General features: G+C 36.8%; 1 protein-coding gene across 3 annotated transcripts in view; it reads left to right on the top strand.

Moving 5' to 3' along the window:
• Positions 1-17,972, top strand: part of LOC117435482 (E3 ubiquitin-protein ligase HECW1) — a 189,535-nt gene that overhangs the window by 68,785 nt on the left and 102,778 nt on the right. For all 3 annotated transcript variants that reach the window (XM_059014511.1, XM_059014498.1, XM_034058677.3), the window contains 2 exons: positions 481-575; positions 17,427-17,502. In XM_059014511.1, the coding sequence (XP_058870494.1) occupies positions 481-575; positions 17,427-17,502 (171 nt within the window). The remainder of the gene's footprint in view (positions 1-480; positions 576-17,426; positions 17,503-17,972) is intronic.

Below are 17,972 nucleotides of genomic sequence, written 5' to 3'. Positions count from 1 at the left end.
AAAGGCTTGGGCCCAAGGTTTGAAACTTTATTTTTTAAATGTTGTCTACCTGACATACATGGCACATCTGCTTAACCTTGTTGGCGATTTGTGGAGAAAATGACTTTAAGTAAACAAAGTGTTTGTGGCTATAAAACACTTTCACTGCATACCCCGCCATAAAAGCACGATTCCATATGTCTCTACAAGAAAGAGGGAAAAAACAGATAAGACCAGTTAGTCATCTCTTTTAACTTAAAAAGTTTGCCCTTAATTGAACTGGTTCCATAGCGTGATTACCTTAAATGAAAAACTACAAACGTGCTTTTCTGACATTTAAGATTCATGTGATGCATTATTTTAGTAACCAGCCAATTCTTTGACCAGAAATATAATTAAGCAATGTTGAAATTGAGGACAGTGGGTCATAACTGTTGTAATTCGCTCATGAAACTCTAACTTGAACTTAATCTTTTTTTTCTCTCTCTTTCCTTTTTGTAGCGGAAACAAAAATCTGCTTTAAGTATTATCACGGAGTGAGTGGAGCTCTACGGGCCACAACTCCCAGTGTGACTGTGAAGAACCCCTCTGCTCCTGTGAGTTACTTGATTTTCTTAAGACTTCTTGTATTATTATTATTATTATTATTATTATTATTATTATTATTATTATTATTATTATTATTATTATTATTATTATTATTATTTATTTCTTAGCAGACACCCTTATCCAGGGCGACTTACAATTGTTACAAGATATAACGATATTTTCACATATGTATTCCGTACTTTCCTGGGTCAACCTGTCCTAATATACAAGAGGTGCTGATATAAAGATACAGGAAATTATGGATATTCAAGGAGCGTGATAATTGTGTTAAATATATAAAAAGCTGTACAAAATGTATCCAATAGTTAAGAACATGATGGTCTGCCACTCTTGAAGGTAACAATATAAATGTAATTTCAAGTTGTGTTAAAGTTGGATATATTGTATTCTATGGTTAAGAATAGCTAGGTCTTAAAATAACTTTTGTAGATCAAGATTTTTTTGAAAAGTAAAACAAATACATTATTGCTTAAACTTCCACTGGTGGCAAAATACATCATACACTCCCAGGTGTTTTTGTTTTGTTTTTATTTACTGTATCTGACATTTCATTTGCATTTAATAAAAATGTATACAATAATACATAATATATTTTTATACCGGTATTCACAAAATAATGTAACCACTACATAGTAACTGCCTGCTGTGCTACGATCATATACTATAGTAATTCCATATCCCTACCACAAAAGTGCACACATATAAACACTTTTAATTTTGTGAATATATATATATATATATATATATATATATATATATATATGTATATATATATACACAGTAGTGTATAAAAGTTTTACGCAGGTGTGAAAAAATGCTGTAAAGTAAGAATGCTTTCAAAAATAGACATGTTAATAGTTTATATTTATCAATTAACAAAATGCAAAGTGAGTGAACAGAAGAAAAATCTACATCAAATCAATATTTGGTGTGACCACCCTTTGCCTTCAAAACAGCATCAATTCTTCTAGGCAGAACAGCTGTAAGTTGTTAACCCATTTGAAAAAGGCCTTTTTGTATAACTCTGAAATGTACATTATTTTTCAGTTTTTGGTAACCTAAACTTTTTTTTTTTAACCTCTGGCAGTTTACTACTTACCTTTGTACCATTTCAGGTTATTCACTGGACTTGAACTGCTTAAATTTCAATAAAAACTGGAAAAATTGGGGTGTTCTAAAACTTTTGACCGGTAGTGTATGTATATATACCTATATAACTATTTCGTAGCCTATTTGATATGTGTTACACACACAGCGCATTTAAATCAACGTGGGTTTTATTTCACAGGGAGATTCAGGTCACTCATCATGGTAATTTTTTCCTCATAGCTTTCTCAGATCAGGTGGCACAGGTTGAAACGTCATTAAAGAAAATAGTGGGTTATGGCAAAGATGTAAAGGTAAACTGTTCTGTATTTTGACGTTTCTGTTGTGGGGCGAGGGGGCTAGCAGTAAACTGTGTAAGTTTCAAACTGAAATCTTATTCAGGGATATGTTTCCATTCAGTAATAAAAATACTATTAACTAAAAGGCTCAAAACTATCGATTGTGCATGTCCCTTGTTAGTAGCTGCCAGTCTGTTTTTCATTCAACAGTTTCCTTCAGTTTTCTTGACGGTTTTGTAGATTCGGTATTCGGTTCGGTATTTGGACGAATCTTTTGAGATGGATTTGGTATTCGGCCCAATCCCAAAAACTTGGATTCGGTGCGTCCCTAGTTGAAACGCATACCCAGCCTGGCTGGGAATAATCCAGAAGGAAATAGCCTGTGCCGTTCCACTGAGACACCACCACCCATAACACAATACTTTCGCCATCATTCTTCTATTTTTAATAATCTACCTCTTATCTCATTAGTTTTACTGTGATGTTAAGGGGTTGCTTAACTGTTTTGTGAGAGAAATATTTAAATGGGGTGTAATTAAACACCCTTGTTCACTAAAGGTGCATGTGAATCGTGTCCTTTTACCCAAACCTTGAAACTGAGACCAAATGAGTAATGTTTCATTTCAGAGTTGTATGCTGTGAATTTCAATTTTAAGGGGTCACTTGAGGTATAATTTCAGGAAACACAGTGCTTATTTTAAGGATATAGTAGATGTGTTTATACATACAAACTCAAACAAAAAAGATCTGCCTGTTGAAACAAACAATTCTACTTAGTGATAAAGTAGTGTTCACAGAAGGATAACTTCTGGAACACTGGAAGACTAAGTAAACAGAAGGATGTTGGGCCAGGGATGGATTAATGATTGAATAGTTAAATTAATTAACTGTTTAATCTATTGCTTCATCAGAATTTTTATTTATTTATTTACATGTGATTGTTGTTTAGATAAACATTAACAAATACGATATGATGCAAGTTATTGAATTCAACACAGTAGTGTTGGCATGAATGGATTGATGACATGTAATCCACCTTTGCATATGGGTTGAGGGTTTGGTTGTACAGCGACATAGTAAATTATAGTCAATAGATGGCGCTGTAGTACAGTAGAGAGAAATGACACACTGTACTTAATCACAATGGATTGCTGTAATTACAGGGTTATCAGGTGTTGAGAGGAAGCCCAGTAAACACGTTTCAAGCTCTTATTTAAATATGATGCTGTTCTACAAGTCTAATGGCATTATTGTGACATAGGATAGTACAGCAGAAGGCAATGTACAGTATAAGGACCACATATTTATTTATTTTTTTTTTAAATTTGTCGTCGCCAATTTTTTACCCTGGTTTTCTCCCCAATTTAGTATGCCCAATTATTATCTGTATCCTCGGCTCACCGCTCGCAACCCCCCCCCCCCCCCGTCGACTGGAACACGCGTCCTCCGAAACATGCTCCTGCCAAACCGTCATTTTTCGCACTGCAGATCCACATCGATGCCACCAGACCTATAGTGCCGGAGCACAACACAGATCTGGCGGCTCCGCTGCAGAGCCACAGGCGCCCTATCGGCCACAGGGGTCGCTGATGCGCGGTGAGCAGTGGATTCCCCTGCCGACCTAAGCCCTCCCTACCCGGGCAGCGCTCAGCCAATTGTGCGCCGCCCCCTAGGAACTCCCGGTCACGGTCGGCTGTAGGGCACATCCTGCACTCCGCGCGGAGTGCCTTTACTGGATGCGCAAGGAGAGGAACAGAGTCACAAAGAAGACGGGTGGGGGGGAACTACATGTAGAACTGGATCTTTATCTTTTCATCATCCACAAAATCCACTCAGGCACACAAAGCAAACCCTATTAGTCTTGCTCTTTCGCAGCATCCTGTGTCTGTGGAAATGTTCTACTGCCAAATAGTGCAATTTTTACGTTCTGTGAACAAATCTGCTTGGGTAAGCAAACATGCTGCATGTTTTTTCCATCAGGTTCATTTCCAAGAGATGATAGACATTAGAAATACTTACAAATATGCATTATAATATAACGAAATAAACACCAGAAAAAAGATAACAATGATAATTTCATGTGTCACTTCATAATGAGTGTCCATTTATTAGAATACAAATTTGAATGCTGTTTTAATATTTTATAATATTGTGACAAGATGGCGCAAGGGATGAGGCCCAGAGACAGACTGCAGTTCAAACAAAATACTTTTATTAAATAAAAGACACAAAATAAACAAGCACAAGGGCCAAACAAAAAGGTTCTTAAACACAAACAATAAACACAAAGTAAAACTTTGTAAAGGCTTCTAGGCTGAGCTTTGCCTTCACTAGATTGCAAGATTTCCAAAAAATTGGCACACAATGAAAAATCACACTTGCTTCCTCGGCTACCTCTCTCTACTGAGGAGCTGAGGCCTCCTTTTATGTCAGGTGACTGGGTGTTAATTGATTGCTAATTATTCCCACCTGACACAATAAACCTTGGCAGGGAGGTGAATTTAACCCCATCATTGCCAATATTTCCAAGGGCAGAGCCGTGCTCTGCCACAAATATAAATGAGGTTTTTCATTTTCAGTGTTTATTTTTGATGATGTTTAATATGTGAGTTGCTGGGTTTCTTTTACTTTATTTTTGAGGAATGCACAACATTAGAGCTGCAGCAGAATTTGAACAGCCTCGAACAATCCTTTTGGAGCTTGTACAATGTTTTCGTGCTTTTGGACTGTTCGTAAAAAAAAAAGTCTTGGATGGAGCTTGCATCTCAAATTAAAACATTTTATTTTTCTACATCCAGGACGTTTTAGATTGGTTTAAGCTTGTTGTCATGGTAACCATCTTATTTCGAATGGGGGGCCAATGGAAGCAGCATTGTTTTCATTATGGCCCGTTGAACCAATACAAACAGAAACAAATTTAATAAAATAAATAAATAAATAAAACTAACAAAAAACAATGAAAGAAAATATAAGTGTGTATTTTGTATATAGACACAAGTAGATCCTGTAAACACACATTAACATGTGTTTATTTTAGTTTTCTTGATAGCAAACTCAAGTGACTTATTTCTCTAAAATACTGGCAAAGAATTAGGCTTCTTAACGTTTTATAGGCACGTTTTCAACTTTGCTTTATGTCAGTGCCGTTTTAATAAATAAAAAAGATATTGTCTCAGATTAAATGGATTACATCTATGTTGTGTATGAAGATATTTAGGTTGAAATGCATGACGACTGTCAAGGTATAAAAAAGGTTTTGTAGTATTTTTTCATTATTCCTCACAAGTGTAAAATAATAAGTGAGTTGTGTGGTATTCAGTAGATTTTTTATTTAAGTAGGCTTAAGTAACTTCACCTCTGTTAGCAATGGAAACAGTTTGTGGTTAGGGCGACAAGTGGTATTGGTTAGTTGTATGTTGTAACTTGTATGCAGTGAGAAAAGTAGTCGTTATGGAGTTGGAGGCGCTGAAAAACACTGCAGTGGAAAGAATGGTGCAGGTGCTTTTTGTCTGTTTTGTCTGTTTGTGAATGGTATCAAGCTTTTTAGGTTTTGTTGTCTGAAAGAGCACCTGCTCAAAGAAATGCCAGTTATACATAATAATTTGTCAGTGTAGCATTGATTGTATCTATGTCTATTTAATGCTAACTTAAATGGCTGCTGATTGTGTGAAACAGAAAACTGATAGTCCATCTATTTTAAGTAGGCTATGTCCTTGTGGATGCTGCCACAATGTGTTAGTACAGTAAACACGCTGTAGCAGCATGCATGTGCCAAGTATGTGGCAAGTGAATTCATTCCTAATACAGATAGAGATGCCAAACTTTGGACCTCTCAAAGGTACTGCAACAGTGCGAACAATTCAGATTTAGCAAGGGGCATATTTATAATTACATTTACGAACCATGAATATTAAGCGAAAAGACGACAGATGTGAAAGTATCAATTCCTTCACTGCGCATACACAATGCAAGATCGTACACAAATAAGTAACACGAAGTGAGGTATTTATGAACAGAAAACTTTTAGAAAGCCCATTGTCCTAATGTTTGGTACGTAACTGTGTTTTCTTTGTTAAGTTCCATTATCAGTATTGTCTACTGAAAACTAACCATTTCACTGACCCCTCTGGTTATCAGTGATAAAGACCTCACACTTTCTACTGTCTTTAACGTTGGCATGGAGCTGTTTTGTATAATTCTATCAGTTAGTTCTATTACAGGTGTTGTCGAGGAAAATTAACTGTTTCACTGCTACATTATTTTAACCTCAGGACATCGACAATACAGTGTTTTTATAATCCTTTCGATCTTATATGAAATAATGAAAAGTGTATTCTATGATAAGACACTTACAGCAAGAAAAGATGTATGATATGATTATTCATGGATGACTGACCTAGTTATTTTAAGAAGAACTGGATGATAAATAACCTAAAATGCTATGTTCTGGGAAACATATTTTTGGCTTTTTGGATTGGCACTCCTGGGAAACCAATATGTAAAAAAAAATTATTTAACTTCTGGATGCACTGTAGCTAAAAGTGACCTTTCTGGGAAGCTCACAGCATAGACGTAGAGCTCACAACATAGAAAAGTTTGAAAAGTATGAGGTGTAGCTTTTACTCTTGTAATTGTTTTCTGTGGTATGCCATGGCACTATGCATAGCAAAGTGTAGGAGCAGAAGCATTACAACTAAACAGGTGACCACGATGCACAGTATATGCATTGGTGAAGAATGGTAAACTGAAAAACCACTTTGCAAATGCACTATGCTAAATCATTATCAGGGAAATGTAAATGTTATTTTTTCAGGAATTGCATACTGGTTTGCAAACAAAAATGGCCTCGTTGCTGTGCTGCAGATTTAGTGAAAGAGAACCCAGCAGCAAAATACTTTAAGAGCTATGTGTCTCTGGGGTCAGCAGGCAATTCCGATTCCATACCTCAATTCCTTGTACAGAAGCCTATTTCTTGATGTTCTCATGCAGGATAACGTAATTCTTTCTATCAAGTCAGGGTGGAAAATGAAAATGCTTTCATCTCTGTGGTTAAGCTTTAGTAGCACATGCAACCTTTTAATCTCTAGTAGTCAAGAAACAATCAATTGCTTTCCTTAGCCTGTGCTTCATCAATAACTGTATTTCTTCCAGCACTGAACACTTCCAGTAATTAGTTTAGTTACAGGGTGTTCCAGGTCTCAGTTAAGAGCTTAAGTGCCCCACTGTATTATTAGAAGGCATGAGCTATTTTAAGATTTATGTCTACACTTCACATGACATCGCACAAGTAAGCTTCCATTGCTTTTACAAATGATTATTACATCTAGAATTTGTATAAAAAAAAAAAGATTTCTTCACATTTTTAAAACATTTTTAAATCTTTAAACAAAATCAATAAATAGGATATCCTTCTATTTGTGTTGCTGTGTCTGGCGAGTTGTATTATGCTTATGTTTTAGCTGTGAGAAACCACTAGCAGACAAAGCTATTTTAGTTTTTACCGGTTATGCAGGAGCCATTAGGAATATTCTCACAATGTAAAATGAATGAGAGAGACCAGGGAAATAGATACATGATTCATAATTTATACAACATTGTCAGAGAATCGCAAAACCTGTAAGGTACGTGGAGAATCATATGCAAAGGAAGAATTATCTTTGTGACGCACCTTGGCCACCAGAGGGTTGTTTGATTTTCTTTAGGTATGTTGCTTTATTTATTTATTTATCTATATTATATATATATATATATATATATATATATATATATATATATATATATATATATATATATACAGTGCCTTGCAAAAGTATTCAGACCCCTGACCAATTCTCTCATATTACTGAATTACAAATGGTACATTGAAATTTCGTTCTGTTTGATATTTTATTTTAAAACACTGAAACTCAAAATCAATTTTTGTAAGGTGACATTGGCTTTATGTTGGGAAATATTTTTAAGAAAAATAAAACGACGGCGACGGCTTTGGTACACTCACACATTCGGTAATGGTTACATTTCGTACTTCATAGGGAACGTTGGGTTATTATCATAACCATGGTTCTCTGAAATAAAATTGGAATCATTAACCTTCAGTCCTCTTAGGCTCTCATAAGAACATAAGAAAACGAGAGGTGGCCATTCGGCCCATCTTGCTTGTTTGGTTGTTAGTAGCTTATTGATCCCAGAATCTCAGCAGCTTCTTGAAGCATTTTACACGAGACATTTTTCTCGAACTAAAAAAAAAACATGCATGGAATCCACCCCTGAAAAAAGAAACAAGGACCAGGGGTCACAAACTGACGGTATGCATTTGGCTTTAGATTCCTGATAATATGATAATACTGATGACACTTGTTTTGCTTGTGCCTTCAAATTCATATTAACAGGAATTGACTGTATTTTATGTTTATAAGAAAATCTAATCGATGGCAATAAAATATATCAATGCAAAAAAAAAAAAAAACAGACAAATAAAAACACAAGTATACCTGAGCTGTTTTGAAAGAATAACAGTTTGATTTTCCTTTAACCAAAAATTAGCAAAGTGCATTTTGGTGTAAATACCTTGATAAATACAGCTCTATGTCATTTTGCCTATTGACAGAATGTACAACATCTATTAATCTTTATCTTTATTGAACATAAATGTTACTGAATTTTTAGATCCAGTCTGTAAGTCTGCTAAATGAACAAATAATAATAGATGTGTTTTGTGCAATATAAGTCAATATATTGGACAGACTTAACTAATTATACACTAAAGATTAAAGCATGAGTTTTGCTTCACACGTGTTTATGTGAACATGATCTTACTTATAAAGGTAAGAAAGAGTCTCCACTTGTCCATGAGTAAAGGCATACTTTATGCATGCGGACAGAGTGAGCTTACAGTTTGATGGATTCCCCTTATCTTCGTTCCAGAAATATATGCAAAATATAATTGTTGAGTGGTGTGCAAGCTCAAACCAGTTGTGTTCTTTCTGTGCCAGAGGTTACTGCTCTTTACTGTTTGCTCAGTGATTCTGTTGTACAGTTTATGTAAAGTGCTGTGTGAAGGTGCAATACAAATACAATTTCTAAATTCACTGGGAGACATTCAGAAAGTAATTGGACCTTTTTGTCTAATTCCCTGCTCCATCTCAAATAGGCCGTCAACGTAACCTAGATGTAATTGAGTGGTGTCCCCAACAGGGAATTTTGAAATCAATAAATAAGTAGTTGAACACTCAAGCATACCTTTTTTTTAATTAATCAAAAAATAAATAAATTAAATAAAAGCCTTTTAAAAAAGCAAATTAAAAGCAAAAGGACTACATTTGTAAACAGATTCCACAGAGCAGTGAGTTGTAAATAACAGTAATATGTTTCAGTCTCTAGTGATCTGTAAGGGATTCCTGGGCCAGATGTGATTTACAGTGCTGCTGCGTAAGCTCTAAATCTGTTGAGCTCCAGGGTGTGGATGCCAGCAACAGCCAGTATCTGCACTGCAGCGAGATGCAAGAGGCTCTAAAATTAACTGAAACATTAATCTAATTCATTTATATTTTTGCTTTAAGTGCAAATCATAAATCTGATTCTGACAGATGTCATTGGTTACAGACCAATCTGTATTCCAGCCAGTATCACAATTTCAAGGAAAAGCAACCCTTTTTACGTGTGATAAACTCTGTTTTAAAAAAATCTATGATGTTTTCTACAGTTTTGTTTCACAAGTCATCATCTTTGATATTGCAAAATGCCTAGTCTGCATGCTCAATATCACTGAGGCCTGGAAAATTCTCAAGTGTATACAAATTGCTGACATACCAACTATGTAAAGGGACATAGCTGTGTAATGGAACATGATTAACCAAGTGTGGAAAATAAGAACTGCTATGCAAAATGATTGGGACTATATGAAATAGTTCAAGGATATCGATTGGTTCACAAAGGTGTATATATATATATATATATATATATATATATATATATATATATATATATATAATGTGACACAGTAACTCCTATAGTATTACATAGAAGACATTCTCTAAAATAGCTTTGCTTAATTATTTCTTGAACAGCTTTTAACTAACATTACACAGAAAGATATTTGTTGTCTAATCACATGCACATATATATTTCAACTCAATATCATGGCTTACCTCTCTTTTTATGTAGCCTTAATATGCATTAATCGTATGCAATACTTGCAGGAAGTTTCTGTGTGTAGTTAGTCTCATTTTAGGTAAAGCAGTAAGGACTCACAGCAAATCCTGAAAAATGTTATGTCGGCTTAGCTGAGGCTCACTATTTAGGTTATGTGGTGGGTAATGGTTTAGCAAACCCCAAATAAATCAAGTCAAGGCCATTAGGAACTGACCCCGACCTGTTAACAAAAAACAGGTGCAGGCTTTTTTAGGTATCGTAGGATACTACAGAAGATTAATTCCAGCTTTCGCCACAATAGCTTCCCCCCTAACAGAACTGATCCGTAATAAAAAGCCAAATACGGTTAGGTGGACAGAGCAAGCTGAACAAGCCTTCAGGACTCTCGGTAACATTTTGTGTAGTGACCCGGTGTTAATTGTGCCTGACTTTAAAGACAAGTTTGTTCTACAGATGGATCCCTTTTACATCGGCATAGGGGCAGACCTGTCACAAGTAGTTGAAGGGGAGGAGCACCCAGTGGTTCCTTTCGTTGTAGCCGTACATGTTCACCATTGAACACCACAGTGGTAAAAAACAATGGGAATGCGGACGGATTGTCCAGGGTACATGCTGGATAAACTGTTACGCTCCAACCCGTGGTTAAAAGCAGAGGGGAGGGGTATGTGGTGAAGTGGTTCAAAATGCATACATAAGTTTAAGAATGAAAAGAGCTCTGTTTCCTGACTGGGTAAATGGGTTCTAAGTATAATGTTCTGTTTCTCCACTAGATGCCACTAACTCCAGTTAATCTGGGTGTGCGTAAAAGTACTTGTTTACCTAATGAGACAATGATCAATTGTAATCAGATGTTAAATAAATCTGGGATGGTTTAATTGCTTGTTAAGTCGATTGACATCTGTGTAAAAAGGGCTGGTATGTGAGCCTCATAGAGGGTGTAGTGCAGGGGTGGGGAACCCATGTTCCTGGAGGGTCGGTGTCCCTCCTGGTTTTTGTTCCAACTGTGCCCTAAATACTTAATTAGACCAAGAATTGGTTAATAATTGGTCCAATTAAGTAATTTAGGGCACAGTTGGAACAAAAAGCAGGAGGGACACCAGCCCTCCAGGACCAGGGTTCCCCACCCCTGGTGTAGTGGAAGCGTGTTTGACATCGCTGAAGAGAGTTGAAACGAACGAGTAAGACCTGTGTTCTACACATACACTGTGTAATACCATCTGTCGGGGATTACTGTGTGTGTCACGACCACTGTGAAATTGTTTTCTTGTCAGGTAAACCCTTAGCCGTCCTGTAGGCAGGAACAAGAAAAAACATAGTTAGGTTTAAAAAGCGCTAGGTTTATTTTGTTTGTTTATTCATTTATTTTGGTATTTGTTTCTTTACTCCTGTGTGGGGAAAATAAAAGGAACCGCTTGATTTGCAAATGCAAACAGAGTCTCCAGCCTGTTTCTTCACTGCAAGCTGGTCACACTATCACAAATCCACTCACAATCTGAAAGTGAATGATAGGTTTACACTTTTACCATTAATACAATTTGTACATTGTTTCAAATATGATCATAGCAATTGCGTTATATGGCTAACACAGTCACATGTTGTTATTTTTTCAATGCTGCAGTCGTGCTGTGCATTCTTAAGGAGAGGAGGCTGCTATCTGTATTGTCAGTTAATAATCAATTACGTTTACTGTAGATCCCCACGTAACTTGAGTCACTTCTGACCTCTCTTTACAGCATGTTTTGTGCACACACATTAGGAGGATACGGCATAAAGTGCTGATGTAATGCTTTTGGACTGCTTTAGGTGAGAAAGTGAATGAGTGCATGTACATTCATATAAATTGAAAGTTTATTGGATTATAGCCAGATTCAATCCGAAACATCCAATATAAGACTATAGACACCCAGGAAGCCCACAAGTTTATATTATCTATAACATATTCTGTAAGGTACTGTATGATACAAGCTGATATCAACCCCAGTCTCAGAGTGACAAATACATTTGTGGGGTTTCTGGTTCTCTGACCTTTAGGGTGAAAAGCTTACCCAGGATATTCACACAAAAATACAGTATTGTTTTTTAGGCAGTATTTTCCCATTGTAACACATAGTGAGGTCTTTCAAAATGATTGAAATACCCCACTGAGATTATATAAATGTGTGTACCACAGTTTAAAATTCAATATCTACCAATCCAGTACTGCATCTCTGTCACAATATATCATTTGTCAGTGTGGCGGAGTGTCCTGCCCCTATATATTTATTTATTATTATTTGTATTTTTGTTTGCAGCACAGATAAAAGCGCTGCGTATTTGTTATTGTTTTTATAATTTAAAACCTTGTGAGGATGCGTGACTGATCAGCTACTGATTATTTAACTAGCTGACAGTCATGCATCCTTACTAAACTCGTGCAGACTGTGGCCGAGGGGTAATAAGATAATTAACAGCTAGTTAACCCCTCGGCCAGAGTATAAGAACCTGCAGCTGTCCGTGCTGCGGGGTTGAGTGTACAGAGGAGAGTACGGGGAGCGGAGCGAGCGAGGCGAATAAGAGAAACAACTGCTAAATATCTGCCGATTTGTTTATTTTTATTTGTTTGGCCAATGTGCCCTTTTGTTTTGTGGTGTTTTGTTTGTTTAAATATTTTGGTTTATGATTTAATAAAAGCAGCTGAACGCCGTAGCGTTTCAGCTTTCACCCGCCCATCCACTGTTTTGGTTCTGTTACTTCCTGGTCCGTGACGTCACCACACCTCACCACTGCAAGCCATCCTGCCACAGTCAGGGAGGGTTTTTTTTAGTGAGTTAAAGGACTACAGTATTTAGATCTGCCACAATCTACTGAATACTATATATCCCAGATGTTACAACAAGCAGCGTTTACACTCTAGATGGTAACATTTTTCTGTTAAATAGAATTCCTGCAAGTGATTCATCTAATATTACACTATGTAACACAATTTTTGTTCCTGGGTAGTAAGTGTTATTTCCTAATTGCTTATGTCTCAAAAGTATAGAAAATGGCTATTATTCCCCACAAACTTTGCTTTTGTGACCAGGACAGTGATATTTTGAAATGTACCTATTTCCAATGAGAAAACGGGCGAATTTGTGTCTTTTCGTTCACATAAAGTCAGAAAAAAACAACATATGAATCCAAATTAACATGTATTTATACTAAAGTAATACAAAAATGACTACAGAAGATTTAGAAGTGAGTAGTTTTTCGAGATTTACGATTATACTGTAAATCACTTTCACGAATCAGCCCCCAAATGTAGTCTCCCATCATGTTCTCGTTATACTGTCCTTGGTAGCGGTGTTCAAAGTCCAGTATATCCTGGTGGAAGCGCTCGCCTTGCTCCTCCGAGTACGCTCCCATGTTCTCCTTGAATTTATCAAGATGAGCATCAAGGATATGGACTTTGAGGGACATCTTACAGCCCATTGTGCCGTAGTTCTTCACCAGAGTCTCAACCAGCTCCACATAGTTTTCGGCCTTGTGATTGCCCAGGAAGCCCCGAACCACTGCGACAAAGCTGTTCCAAGCCGCTTTCTCCTTACTAGTGAGCTTCTTCGGGAATTCATTGCACTCCAGGATCTTCTTTATCTGTGGTCCGACGAAGACACCGGCTTTGACCTTTGCCTCAGACAGCTTAGGGAAGAAGTCTTGAAGGCTCCCACTTGACGTTGTTCCTCCCCACAGAGAACTCGGTCCGCTGTGGCCAGTCCCGCCTGTGGTAGTGCGCCTTGGTGTCCCTGCTGTCCCAAAGGCAAAGATAGCAGGGAAACTTGGTAAAACCGCCTCGGAGACCCATCAGGAATGCCACCATTTTTAAGTCTCCTATGACCTTGATGCCATCTCAGAAAAATGCAGATATGTATCTACTTAGGCAGCTGGAACTAAACTGAACTGGTGGGCTTAAGGCCCCTGTATTTATACTACTATTTATATTACTGGAAAGTTCTAGAAGTTACTCCAAGTTTACTCAGCACTGAATCTATCTGGAATGTTCTGGAAAATAGGTAAATTTCAAAATATCGCTGTCCTGGTCACAAAAGCAAAGTTTGTGGGGAATAATAGCCATTTTCTATACTTTTGAGGCATAAGCAATTAGGAAATAACACTTACTACCCAGGAACAAAAAAATAATAATAATTGTTACACTGTGTTATCGTAGCCTGGTTTACTTTTTTTAAATACATTAACACGATCATAGTATTCAGGTAACAAAGAGAGGTTATTTGCTGAATCTTCTTTGTGTACAGAGCATTATTCCACGAATAGTAACCTCCCTTAGCACTGATTGGGTTGTTTAAGACCTCCGGCTCATAAGTGGTAGATCTGTCTCTACGGCCAGCTGTAGGAGTTGAAAATTGGAATGTTATGATGAAACAGATGGAAGTAGTTCTTTTTTTTTTGCAAATGTAGACTAGTATTTTTTTTTAATGCTATACTGAGAAAGATGCACATTTTTTTAGCTGTAGAAATGTTCAGTAGTGGTATAAAAGAAGATACAGAATAACTGGGTTTCTTGTGGTACAGCTACTGAAGCAAATACATTGCTGCTGTTGTTAATTTCAAAAACACTCGTATTGATAGTGCTGAAAATGCAATCACCAGCACATCTGTCTGGCTTGTCTTTCATTGCAAGGTTGTATCATGAATACAAGATGTTGCAATCTGCAAGTATGTTTTCAACGCATCACATAAGCGTTTAATTGCTTCCGGATAATAATGTGTCGATCTTACAGTGTAAGCCTTGTAAATGGAAGTGTAAATCTAAAAATGTGCAAGATGCCCTCTTAAAAATGTTGTGTCATTCACCATTTGTAATTCCATAACCATTCCAACATGATGCTTATATGCACAGGGAGAAAGCAGCACATTTATTGCACTTAAAGAATCTGAAAGCTCTGAAAGCAAAGTGCTAAGATGGCTCTGGGGAAGATTAAGCTGGTAAAAGCCTTTTCCAAATAATGTTTTTGATTAGATTAACAAAAAAACATACAGATTTTTTCAATATGGGTAGTAACAGAATTATGTGACAAGTGATGTTAAATCTGTATGGGACAAGACACCTTTACCAATATTGGTATTTTTGAACCATCTATAACAGGGGTATGCACACATGCTGCCCCCCCAACGGTCAGCCTGTGGTCCCTATATATAACCCATCCTACAGTGATGCCTTATTGGGCAAACAGGGAAGATAAGATTGTTTAGTTTCTGCTTATGTTTAAAAGAAAAATATGAAAATAGCAAATGTATTATCAAAATACAAGATTTTCAACTTTTTATTGTCAAGCTGTGTAATAAGGATTAAGGTCACCATATTCAAATAATTACCATATTCCTTTGTATTTAAAACACACTTTTTAAACCATTGTTTTCTTCTCAAAAATAGCCTGCGTCTTAAATTCGAGTACAGTATAGTGACGTGTGTATTAAAATCGTCAACAAAAGACGTGACTACCTGAGTACACAAACAGCAACGTGACTTACTGCCGATAAAAGACGAACAAAGCCGTCACTGCCCGAATACACAAGCAGCAACGTGACTTACTGCCGAGAAAAGACGAACAAAGCCATCACTGCCTGAATACACAAGCAGCAACGTGACTTACTGCCGAGAAAAGACGAACAAAGCCATCACTGCCCTAATACACAAGCAGCAACGTGACTTACTGCCAAGAAAAGACGAACAAAGCCGTCACTGCCCAAATACACAAGCAGCAATGTGACTTACTGCTGAGAAAATACGAACAAAGCCGTCACTGCCCGAATACACAAGCAGCAACGTGACTTACTGCTGAGAAAAGACGAACAAAGCCATCACTGCCCTAATACACAAGCAGCAACGTGACTTACTGCTGAGAAAAGACGAACAAAGCCGTCACTGCCCGAATACACAAGCAGCAACGTGACTTACTGCCCAGAAAAGATGAACAAAGCGTTACTGCCCAATTTCAAATCATTCTTGACATGCAGGCAGCCATTTTCAAAGAAGCGTCATTAGCTTCCTGAGGAATTCAAAGAGAAAGTTTTACAATTTCAGCGTTTCTAACAAACAGCACCAGCTCGGACATATTGGAAATGCTGATCAGACCCCCATATTTTTCGACATTGCAAGCAATACCACAGTTCACAAATTGGGAGAAAACTATAATGCTCTTTGTGATAGCAGACGGCCCCAAACTGCCTCCGTATGCGTAACTGAGGTTGTATCTTTATTTGATGATTTATTTTTTCCTCAAATTGAGGGTGGGAAATTTGGGCTGCGTCTTAAATTCGAGGGCATCTTAAATTTGAAGAAATACACGGTAGATTACATTTTCAGGTTATGTTACTAGAAGTAAATAACTTTGTGATTTTATTTTAAATAACCAATGGATTAAAGGTGAATCTTTCACATTTGTACAAACACACTTCTTAATAATATATATATAAAACATACTACTCCTGTCTCACAAGACATTTGATCAATTATTTAAACAAGCACCTTCTTTCTGTACGAGAGCTTTTGAGCATTATCTTTCTAATTGCCCTCTAAAGTAGATGACACGTTAGTACTTTTTATAGAAGGGACTTCCAATTACTAAGATCCACTGACGCATACAGTAAATACATTCATTCAACTTTGTTAATTGAATAGATCATAAGCATAAATATGTTCTCCATTAGAGGGCATTATTATTTAAACACTGGAGTGTTTTGAGGTACTTCTGTCTACCTGCTGATAATTCTCTTTACAATATGGTCATTTATAAGCCTCAGTTAAAGATTACAAACTCCTTTGTAAAATAATCTGTCCTTATGTAGCATTTTTATACCCAATCCAAACATGGATTTTGATTTATGTATACAAGTAATCAAAAAGAAAGGAGATCTGCATGGCTGGGTTTCTGTTATTTTTGAAAAACAAGCGATTTGCATCTAATTTTTTTGCAGCTAATTTGAACAATCCTGATCACTGAACTGCGCTGTAAAAATGGCACATGCTGCTTACTTGTTTCTGTTGATTAATTCATTAATAGCAATTTAAGCCTTCGTTAAAATATTCTCTGCTTTTGCAAAAAAAAAAAGGACATGATGAAATCAACTACCAAAAGGTGCTCCTGGGGGGAGGATCCAGTTCTTCAGCAAGGCCATTTCCTGTATGTTTTGATCAATAGTGCTCTAATGGATGCATGGTATTGATTCAGGCATTTGCTGTATGACCGTAATGGATTCTTATGTACTTGTTTGGAGAGGGAGGCATCTCATAAGCCAAACTGATATTCTCCCTTTTCTATGCAGGTCTTTAAACCCATCACCAGTGAAGAAGTGGCACAGAGTCAAGGGAGTCGAAGACTGATCAGTTTTTCTCTGTCAGGTAAGCACACTGCAGGATGTTTCATTAAACAGATATCTGCATGTATCTTATTATGGCTGAAATTTGTATGATTTATTGTAATCTGTTATGCTGTCTGTGTACTGATGTGTCTAAAGATGATTCAGAAGCTAGACCCTTCTTTTGGCTATGCAATGTGTTTTTGTGGAATTTAGTGGTAATTAATCATTTTTTAGCAATTAGTCTAATATTTAGCAGCTTTTTTAATTTTTTTTTTTTCATTTAAATGTGTTTTGTGTTTTAACATCCTTGCAATTTAGGCAGTAAATATAGAACATTACGAAAATACACCCTTATTTTAAGTCCCCTACAGTAGTATCTGTTGCATCCACTCTATCGTGAATCAGCCGTGGAGCATCTCACCATGGGCACCTTCATTGCAGGGCACGGCAGAAATCACAACTGGAGCACAGGCTTGGTTCTCTACTCTTCCCGAGCAGGCCAAATGAGAG

Source organism: Acipenser ruthenus, chromosome 3 (assembly GCF_902713425.1).
Source record: "Acipenser ruthenus chromosome 3, fAciRut3.2 maternal haplotype, whole genome shotgun sequence".
Classification (NCBI taxonomy): Eukaryota; Metazoa; Chordata; class Actinopteri; order Acipenseriformes; family Acipenseridae; genus Acipenser; species Acipenser ruthenus.
Note: the sequence above shows the minus strand (reverse complement) of the source record. Positions and strands in the feature narration are given on the sequence as shown.